General features: G+C 35.6%; 1 protein-coding gene across 2 annotated transcripts in view; it reads left to right on the forward strand.

Moving 5' to 3' along the window:
- Positions 1-5014, forward strand: part of CRISPLD1 (cysteine rich secretory protein LCCL domain containing 1) — a 44354-nt gene extending 39340 nt beyond the window's left edge. For both annotated transcript variants that reach the window (XM_027616828.1, XM_027616837.1), the window contains 2 exons: positions 2344-2474; positions 3892-5014. In XM_027616828.1, the coding sequence (XP_027472629.1) occupies positions 2344-2474; positions 3892-3943 (183 nt within the window). In that variant the 3' untranslated portion in view covers positions 3944-5014. The remainder of the gene's footprint in view (positions 1-2343; positions 2475-3891) is intronic.
- Positions 5015-10945: the final 5931 nt, after the last annotated feature.

Genomic DNA, 10945 nt, shown 5'->3' on the forward strand with positions numbered 1-10945 from the left:
ATTGCGGGATCTCCTAATACATGTATAACGTAGTCCTTCTTTCAACCCGTATAACTTTATTCTTTTCCTTTTAGCGTGTAGCTTATTTTGTTAGTGTCATGATTGTTTCTCCACCTCTTTTATTATTTTGAAGTTCCCTGAGGGCGACAGCTGGGCTATTCATGCATCATTTTTTCATCAACAATTTGATGTGTGCCAGCCTGTGAACAAGACAGAATTACATCATGCCTTAACAAACTTAGAGCACACAGTGACATCAGAAATTAAGCAAATAATCTTGCACATAAATATTTGTCGAAAAAATAAATTAATAAGTGTACATGAATAAGCCTAGCTAAAATTATCAGAGATTTCAAAAGAAATTATTCTTTTTAGATTGTCCCTTTAAACACCAAAACTTTTCATTTTAGTCATGCCTGGTGAAAAATCTTTTAAAATATCCTATATACTTCTATACCTATCAGCCATCTATTTTTCTAGAGTTAATGTTTTATTAGAACTTATATCTTGAGATCATTTTATATTCCTTAGTGCAATGAATATAGGTGATTATGTATTATTACGTAGATCCTTTTAAAAGTAAGTTGGAAATATAAGGATCACTATTATGAGGTCAGTACAGAGTCAGAGATTCAAGCATTAACTGTCAGTCTTCCCACCCCCTACAAAATACATTATCTTTTTGAATACAAGATAAGGAAAGATATCTTCTCTCCCTCCCTCCCCACATTTCCTTCTGTCTCTCTCTTTCTGTTTATACAGCTACAACTTGTACATTCTATTGCTTTGAACTTTTCTCATTTGTTAAAAATAAAGTTAATTTCTGCATTCATTAAAAATGTTTCACTGTTTTCACAGATAAATTCTTTTTCTTTTCATGATATATTAATTCTTACAAAGTGCGGGTATAAAAAGAAAATCTCTTCTGACCTTTGAACTCAAATAGGAATGCCTGCTGACTGCATAGTTATGGACAAAACAATAGTTTCAAAACATATTAAGTGCTTGGATTTAGTGAATGTTATATCTAAGCACTTTTATTGCCTTGGGGAAAATGCTGATAATACTCTTTTAACAGTAAGATAAATACTGAAATGTGTACAGAATTATTTTTAATTTCATCTGTTATGTACCATATTAGATACAAACATTAATTCAATGAGGGACTTTAAACTGAATAAAATGTCTCTTTAGAGTAAGGATTCAAGACTTTAGATATATGGTATTTTGTGATATAACAAAAACATGAAAAGGATTAAACAGCTTGGCATTCAGGCTCTCTGATCTAATAAGTTCTGACTGATGCCACAAAGTTCAGAGCACAGTAATAAAGCAAGGTCATGTAAGATGCACATGCTTATGTGAACTTAAAAAAGCACATTAAGTCACGCACATGTGCATAGAGATAAAAAAAGAACACACCAGTGGGATCAGAAAAGACCCCTCGGATATGAGGGGGATTGTTTTATACTGAAACAGTTCAAGTGTTTCATTTTGTGGGATTTCCTCAGGCTGTATTCAGCTATTGACAAATTTTGGTAGAACATTAGGATTAAAGCGCAAACATCAAAGTCTGGAGGAGACTTTAATGGGACAAAGGAAAAGAGTTGACTTCTAGAAATCCAGTTAATAATTTTAAAGTGTTGGACCTGAAAATAATTTTCTCTTCCATAGAAATACAATTCAATGCAGACTGTATAACTGGTACAATGTAATCATAGCACTTTCCTAGTACTTCATGTCAGACCATTCAAACCAAAGTGATAGACATTGCCAATATAGGTAAGAAGCTATGATTGTTCTTTATATTTTTCTCCTTGGGCTGATTTTCTCTGCATAGATCACTTTATTTAATAGAAGAAAACTCCCCATTTAATACACACTTGTATTTTGGAAATGGGACTGTAAAGATATACAGAACTATGATTTGTTTGTAAGTCAAAACTGAACATAAATGAGGTGCAGATAATAAGCCTGTGAACATTTGGTCAGAGTGACTCCAGTAGGGACTCGCAAAGGCTGAAATTTAAGAATGATAAATAGGCCCTTCAAGAGATAAAAGGAGCAAATTTGCATCTGATTGCTTCACTATAGCAAAAGCCTGCTATTTGGAAAGGCAAGTGTTTGTTAGATTAAAGGGTGAAGGGATTTTACCATTGTAGTTACCCTTAGGATCTGCCTCAGACTCCCTCAGAATGGGCTTTAACTTTGTGACTTTTGAAACATTCCTTTATGCATAAAACATCCACCTGTAACTGCCGAATATCAATCCAATGGAAGAGTAGACTGGACAAGTTCAGCAGGAATTTCCTAATAACAATGGGTTTTTCCTTTTCCCCTCAGCTGTCCAGTATCTGCAGAGCGGCAGTACATGCTGGGGTGGTGCGAAATCATGGTGGTTATGTAGACGTCATGCCTGTGGACAAAAGAAAGACTTACACTGCTTCTTTTCAAAATGGAATCTTCTCAGAAAGGTAAATTTAAAAATGTATACATATATATTTTCTATTTTATATATTTATAGTCTCTCTCTTCCCCACCTCTCTCTTCCCCTCTGTCTCTCTCTCTACACACACACACACACACACACACACACACACACACACACACACACACACACACACCCCACACAAACCCCTTTATGCTTGCTTTACAACCAACTCACTTTAGTATGGGTTTGGAGTTATGTGGCTGCTCCAGTGTTTCCTTTAAACCCTGTGTAATAGTTGGTCTTATAGGGATGGGAGAAGCTGCAGTACCAGAGATGCCTGTCTCCTACAGGCTTATAAAAATCAACATGAAAATCGGATTATGAGTCAGAACCACTCTTTTGTTAATTGATTTTATAGTAAGGAAATTTCTTTCATCCTCTTTTGGACTTTCTAGATTAGTTCTCATATGTAATTCTTTCTAGGTGAGCAGGGCACTGAATATTTCTCTAATCCAGTTATATGACAAAGTATTTGCAAAAAACGAGTCTGATTTTTCCCAGAACCAAATTCTCTTTTTGATTAGAAGTGGATACCTAGTATGACATAAATGAATGCCCTCTGGTCATCTCATACTATTCAATCCATTAGTATTATATATTTTAGTGGTTGGGAAAATTCATATGACTTACTTTATCAAGTATTTAAAAAAGGTAAGAGCAAAGAACCTATAGTGATTTTTCAAATCATTTGTACTTGGGGAAATAGCATTAACTCTCATGTATGTTGTTTAGATACAGAAAAGTTCCTAACTTTTAGACATTTACTGGGTTCTTTAAAATTGCCAATGGAAGTTTCGTACATACAGTAAGGTTTCTATAAAGGACACCAAAGGTTGGTACTATGTAAGGTATCTAGATTGTCTTTCACATAACCATCTGAGTGCCATCTTTATAGAAAGACAGCTTTGCATTTAGCATCTGTTATGCATCTGGGAAATTCATAGTAGGTGCTCAAAAATAATAGTACTCTAGAGTATTGCATAAGTATCACTATCTTCTTAACTTGCAGCTAACTTTTAACCATATCAGTCAGTTGTAAACCTAGATCTTAATATTCCCCCAGTAAAACGGAATAACGGCTGCCTAACTCTGCTTTATTAAAATCAAAGGTGGTAATACAGGAAAACATGGTCTGGAATCTGTTAAGTTATATATAAAATACTATTATTACCACTGTGCACCTTAAATTTTAGTAAACTTGCAGCCCAGCATACAACCAAGATTTAAAGAATTACGTCATCCTCACTCAAGCTTTCCAATAACTATAAACTATAGTAGCCTAAGAGAGTTGGCCATCTGGATTCATAGAGCTGCTTTCTTGACTGTCATAAGTAAGCATGATTTATTTGGAAGATTATATGTGTAGATGACATCAATATACTTTCTGTATTTTTTTGCAGTTTACAGAATCCTCCAGGAGGAAAGGCATTCAGAGTATTTGCTGTTGTGTGAAATGGAACACTTGGAAGACGATCGTAAAGACTATTCCAAATGCCATATTTCTGAAGTTTGTATAAAATTGTAACATTACTGTACAGAAGATATCAACTATTTTCAGCCCCCCAAAAAGTGCCAAATGCATATAAATCTTGATAGATAAATTCTGTAAAAATTAAACATGGGACATTATTAACTTTGGGAAAAGTAATGAATATGTAATGGTTTTAGAAATCCTGTGTTAAATATTGCTATATTTTCTTAGCAGTTATTTCTATAGTTAATTACATAGTCATGATTGTTCTACATTTCACATGTTATTTTATATGGTGCTTTGTATATGCCACTAATAAAATGAATCTAAACATTGAATGTGAATGGCCTTCAGAAAATCATCTGGTGCATTTAAAAATAATCAATTCTTAAAAAATGAAAGGAACCATGGTATCACATTTCCCCCAGTTCAATACTGTGCCATTACCTACTCCAAATAATCTGAAATTGTTTTCCACTTAATACCTGTATAGTTTTTCTCTTCTGTTAAGTTTAGGCATATCGAATATTATGTCCTGATATTGCACTTCTTATTTTGTATAAACTAATTCTTTACTATCCAAATGAATCTATTAAAATGTTTGATTCCTTGGGAATGGCTTTAATAGTAAGTGGAATGAACTATTGTTCCATGGTAGAGTAGTGGTATGAAAACATTCCTAGTGATAATATAGTAAATATAGGTTAAGCACAGGCAGCCAGAGCTTTCTATGTATTGTTCAAAGTGAGGTCACACATTTTTCTTTTGTATCCTGGCAAATACTCCTGCAGGCCAGGAAGTATGATAGCAAAAATTTTAACAAAGATAAACTAACGTATTGCATCACCATTGCCACTGATTTTATTAATGGTAAATGGCCTTGTGTATAAATGTTGCCATATTATGGTACCTATGATGGTGATATACTTGTTTCTATGAAAAATGTATTGTGCTTTGAGACTAAAAACCTGTAAAATGTTAATTTTGGTATTTTTTTTCCTGCTGGTGAATTTACTCTTTCCCTGTAAACGTATTAAAATTAATCATGTTTCAAAATATTTTTAGTCCCCTTTCTTCCTTTTTTTGATTTAGAAATCATTTTACATTAATGAAATTATTTGAAGTCTTTTAAATTTGGGTTATTGATGTTAATATAAATAACATCCTTAATACCAGAAGTCTGTAAAGTGAACTTGACTAGATATTTGTATATGAAAGAGAAGACAATCATATATTTAGGAGCATTGTATCAAGAGAAAATTTGAATAAAATGAAAGAATCTGAAGAATATAAAGTAATTATAAAAGAATTGACAAGACAGTAAATACTTCATATATTTTCAGAAAATAAATGATTACGTGTTTAGGAGCAGATAAAGGGGAGATAAATCATATGCAGAGATCTGGAAAAGCAAGAGAGCTGGATAATAGAAAAACAAGAAAGGAGAGGCTCATATAGACCATTGCTGGAGAACAAATGGTAAAGAAAATAATGCCATGATCACTTATCAAGCACTGGCCAGAAATTAAGTGATTCAAAATATGGGTAGTCAAAACTTAAGCATTTGTAGATTAAAAATATCAAAATTTAATCAGATTTGTGAGAACATTTTTTTTCCAAAAGACACATTACACCTGTTCTTAAATTGCATGATTGAAATGAAAACTTTACCCAGATTCATCTTCTGTTCTCCATTGCTCCCCCCCCCCAGTAGGGAAGTCCCATCTTTTCTTATCAGTATAAAGATTCTCATATTTGTCCCTAGTTTAGATATTCACAATTTTCCTGTACTATTACAGTGTCTCCAACTGGAGCCTTATTTTGTTTCTTCCCATGCCTCTTCAACCCATCTTTAAAGTTTTCACTGGAATTACTCTTTTCCATAAGTTTCCATTATTTAAGAAAACCTAATCATCTTATAAAAACATTTAAGAACCTCCACAGTCTTGCTCCACATTGCTTACCTATGCTTTTCTATACAAGGTGTGGTCTTGAGTAAGCTTCTTAACTTTCCAAACTTTAATTACCTCGCCTGAAAAATGGGATGAATAATACCTCATAGGGATTGCTCTACGAATTAATTGAGCTATTATGTATAACATACTTAATCAAACACATCGTATGCGGTAAATATCTGTTAGTTATTAATATAATCATTTCTGTTACTTACCTTGGGGAAACTATGTATCTGCCATGCTAAACTACTGATCCTTCAGCACTTAATATGAAATCCTCTAGGAATTTTCTTGCAATTCTCTTGGTAAGAATTAAATAATGCTCTCTAATATGTCCTTTTAATTTGACCATACTAATTTTTAGATTTTGCCTTGTATTATATTTAGTTCTTTAAACTTAAGGATAAGCTCCTTGAGAATTGTAACATTCTTATCTCTCTGTTGCAGAGATACCATGATTTGTACATTCTATAAATGGTCAGTACTGCTAAATGAATATTCCAACAATTTTAAATTTTATTCTTGAGGACATAAATGAATATTCTTACATACTCTCAGCAGAAGATACTATAGCTAATGAAACTAGATCATTGATAAACATTCTAAATGTGGATCTAAAACAGGTCAACGCTTATAAAATGGTATTAACATTATTATTTCAACTTTGAAAGTTTACCAGACCATGTGTTAATTATTTCTTTAATGTTCTGCATCTAATAAAAGTGATCTGTGTATTTCAAGAAAAGCCGAATTCTCCAGAAAGATTGCTCTCCTAATCTGTTATATAGTTGGCTCATTATAATGTATGCTTTTCTATTCAATATTATATTTTGAAATATCGACTTCTCTAGCATTTCTAAAATGTTTTTAAAAGAACTGTACTCTGGAAGAACATAGCGAGCTAAACAAACAGCTATCATTTCTGCAAACATACCAAACTTCAGATTTGGGGCTTAAACTAACTTACTGCACAAAGAGTCATATTGTTTACGTTGATTTAAAACACTTATCTTAGGTAGTGTCTCAACTCTGGCACCATAATTTTCAGAAGCTGAAGAAACAGTTTAGCCAAATAATGTGATCCTTTCACTAATTTGTTAGAATTCAAGGCTAAATTAGATCAGTTTGAATTTTTGAAAGGCACCAGGGGACGCCCACTCTCTCGTGGATTCAGAGTCTGGAAAGGTGATTACATCATACTGGGTAAGGTCCTGCTGACGTAAGCAATTGTAATTCACAGGTGCCGCCCATCTCCTTTAGCCCGGGTCGCCGCACTGGCTTCTGAGATCACGGGAGGTTTGGCTCTGAGGTATCGCGAGATCTGGTTTTCGCCGCGTTAACTATTCTGCTGTGGAGGAGAAGGGACCCTGGTAACTCCGGGTGTTCTGAACAGACTCGCTCCTTTGGCTTGTCTTAGCTCTACGCTACCCAGATTCTGGAAGATCTCAGGAAGCCTGGATGCCAAGTCAGCACGAACCGCGCGTGCAGAGTTCACTATTACAGTGCCTTCCTTCAGGCATCCTGGAACTCTAGGCCTGAGTTAACAGGGGCCACCGCAGCCTAGCCAGCCATCCTCCTGGGGCCAGAGGTTCCTCCTGCTGCGTTCCCCATTCCTAGCGTGGAAGGCCACGTGAGCCAGAGGTGCCGGGCTGGCATATAGGGCCTTGTGGGAGTCAGGTCTCCGAGGAGCCTCATCAGCAGACATTCCGACAGTGCCTTGGATGGCAAGACTAAGGAGCTCCTGTGAGATCTGGCTGCAGGGGAACAGGCATCTCTGTTTTGGGGCATTCTGGACCTTGGCAGCTTGGTGTGTTCCCCAGAAGTCCCTGCCTGTGGCCTGCTCTATCCACTGCCCAGACCCAGATGGGGGGCAGACTGGACCTTGCAGTAATAAAAATAGGCCAGATCCTGTATTTACACTTAGCTGAGAGGTGAGTGTTCATTTATAGCTGTTAAGTATAAATGACCTTTATTTTAATTCAAAGAATTCCACCAGAAGTATTTAACTGACTTCAGTTATCGTACATTAGAGGAAGAAAATTGGAGACCGTTATTCCTGCCTAATAATAAGATTTTTGCCCCTACTTGGCTTATTGCTTTGGTACTGCTGAGATGTTCAATGGAAGGAAATAATTATGGTAATATTATCCAGAACAGATGTGCTGGAAATTGTCCCATAACTTTGATAGGGTTTTAATCGACAAAACAAAAAATCTTAGGCTCCTTTGAGAACTGTAGTTGGATAACCTCTGCCTATGTTGTATGTGAGTTTATGTGTGTGTATAAATTTATATTTGTCACAGATTGATGCTGTGTTAGATAAATATTTTAGAGTTCATCTAACTACCATTTATTCTCTCAGTTTGCTGATGGAAAAAAAAATGGAATATGCACTACCTTGGCCAAAGTCACATAGAGCTGTGACTAATTTCAAATAAATTCCTTATATTTCCAATCATATTTTCTATATTTCCCTGAGATACAGCCAGGAATAAGAGCACAAACCAAATGTTAGAGTCCTGATGCCTAAATACTTTGAATACTCGCTCACAAACTTCAGAAAATATCAAAAGTCATTGCAATGTAATACAATACTGTACATGTAAGGGTGAGTGCCACACTAATAAGAAATAAACCTAATTGGGTATTTAGATGTGTCAATTTAGGAGCATATTTATTTGTTGCATGAGAACAATGAGAATTTTATTTTTTAAAAAGTAAAATACATCTTTTACCGCATATGCACTCTCAAAGACATTATAAAGCAACCAGACAAGTAGTATTTCTGTATGAACTAGAAGCCTATTGAATGCTTTTTTTTTTTTTAAGATTATTTATTTATTTATTTAACAGAAATAGCACAAGTAGGCAGAGCGACAGGGAGAGGGAGAAGCAGGCTCTCTGCTCAGCAGGGAGCCCGATGCAGGGCTCCATCCCAGGACCCTGGGATCATGACCTGAGCCGAAGGCAGCAGCTTAACCGACTGAGCCACCCAGGAGCCCCCTACTGAATGCTTTTTAAAAATAGTACTAATAATAGCCATTTTCACATAGTGCTTATTTGTGCCAGGCACTATCCTAAGTAATTTTTACCTAAATTCACACATTCCACACTGTAATCCAGTGAGGAGAGTACTGTTATTATCATGTTCATTTTATGGATGACAAGAGGAGTTCAGTAACTTCCTCAAAATCACCCAGAAAATAAGTATTGGAGTCAGGATTCAAACTGTTAAAATACGGCTCTGGATTCTGTGCTCTAAGTAATTATTTCTCCTCCCATAGCCAGCATCTTTTACGTTAGGTGTATAGACAGTCTAATCTCTTTATGTAAACATCTTTTTTCAGAATAAGTACAAAGTGTGAAGATATTTTAGTCATAAACAAATGCCCTGAAGAAGTCATTTACTGCAGAGGAGGCTTCCATTAACCAGACAAATGCCCCGCTGGACTCCTAAGGGACATGTAAGTCCCTTATGCAGTCCCTTGGCCCCTTGATTATATTCCCTTGTCTTCTCTTCTCCCCCTCCTTTGCTTCTGATCAGTATCATGTTGTGAGGGCTATCCCCCCACATGCAAACGAGTCAAAGCATTCGTTGTTGAGTAAATTTGTGTGTGCTTTTTCCACCTGTGGTTATATATTTTTCCTTGAAATATATTTACCCCCTATGGTTGTTATATATTTTCCATTTGCACATCTGTTTTTTATTCATTTATTCCTCCTTTCTTGTCTACTTTTGGATGAATCAGGTTTAATTTAATTATTCTGTTAATCTTAAAAATAAAACTGCCAGTTGGGGTGCCCGGGTGATGCAGTTGGTTGAGCTTCCGACTCTTGTTTTTTGGCCCAGGTCCTGATCTCAGGGTGTGAGATAGAGCCCAAGTAGGGCTCCACACTCAGCGGTGTGTCTGCTTGAGACTTTATCTCCCTCTCCCTCTGTCCCTCCCCACAGCTCTCTCTCTCTAAATGAATAAATAAAAGTCAAAATAAATAAATAAAACTGCCAGTTATTTTACCAGAAAAAAATAGATTTATTTTGGGAATAGCGGAAAATTGCAATCCGGGACCAGCAAGCTACAGCAAAACCATAGGCAAGTCAGCAGAACAAAGGAGGTTCATAGAAGAAAGGAGGATATTGTGAGGGCTGTTATAAACAAAAAGTCCATTGGAGTAGCCTGGGAGTTGCGACTATAGGGGCTTTTCATTGTCAGAGCTGGGACTGTGTCTCATTGGCTGGGCTGTGGTAGGGAGGAGAGAAGAATCTTTTCCTCCTGCTGGTGTAGTGAAGTAGTAACTCACATAGTATGGACTTGCAACTTTCCTGTTGGGTTTGCAGTTGAATAGTAGGGCAGAGGAGCTCCCTGCTGGTCTCTTGATTCCCTTCTAAAGTTTTTTAAAAAATTGATTTTCACAGTTCCATTTTTTCCCTTCTCCATTAACAGTGTAACTCTCTTATTTTTCTTACAGTGGTAATTTCTAGAGAACATAATAGGCATTTTTTTTTTTATGTATTACTGCCTACCTTTAAATTAGCACATTTGTCACTTCTCAATGCAAGCACCTTCAAACAGTTTCACTGTTTACCCCACTCCTGCCTTTTGTGCTTCTGTTGTACTAAATTTTACTTCTATGTTTGTGATCTGCCTTATAAGACATTATTATTGTTCACTGAAGTAGTCAATATTCATTTGCATTCACCTTTTCCAATGTTTGTCATTACTTCTGATATTCTGTGTTTCTATATAGTGTCATATTTATTCAATATGAGGGCCTATCTTTTCATATCCGGTAGTGAAGCTTACTCATTGTATATTTGCTCAGTTTTTATTTATCTGACACGTCTGTACTTTGCCTTCATTTTTGAAGGATGTTTTTGTTAGAATTCTAGGTGAATTGTCTTTTTCTTTTTGATCACTTCAAAGATATTCCATTGTCTTTTGCCTTCCATACTAATGATGATCCTTAAACTATAAATTTTAATTTTTTTTTTCTTTTGGTTCTCCTTTGAAAGCAAAGTGTGATTTTCTT

Source organism: Zalophus californianus, chromosome 4 (genome assembly GCF_009762305.2).
Source record: "Zalophus californianus isolate mZalCal1 chromosome 4, mZalCal1.pri.v2, whole genome shotgun sequence".
In the NCBI taxonomy this organism is placed as follows: domain Eukaryota; kingdom Metazoa; phylum Chordata; class Mammalia; order Carnivora; family Otariidae; genus Zalophus; species Zalophus californianus.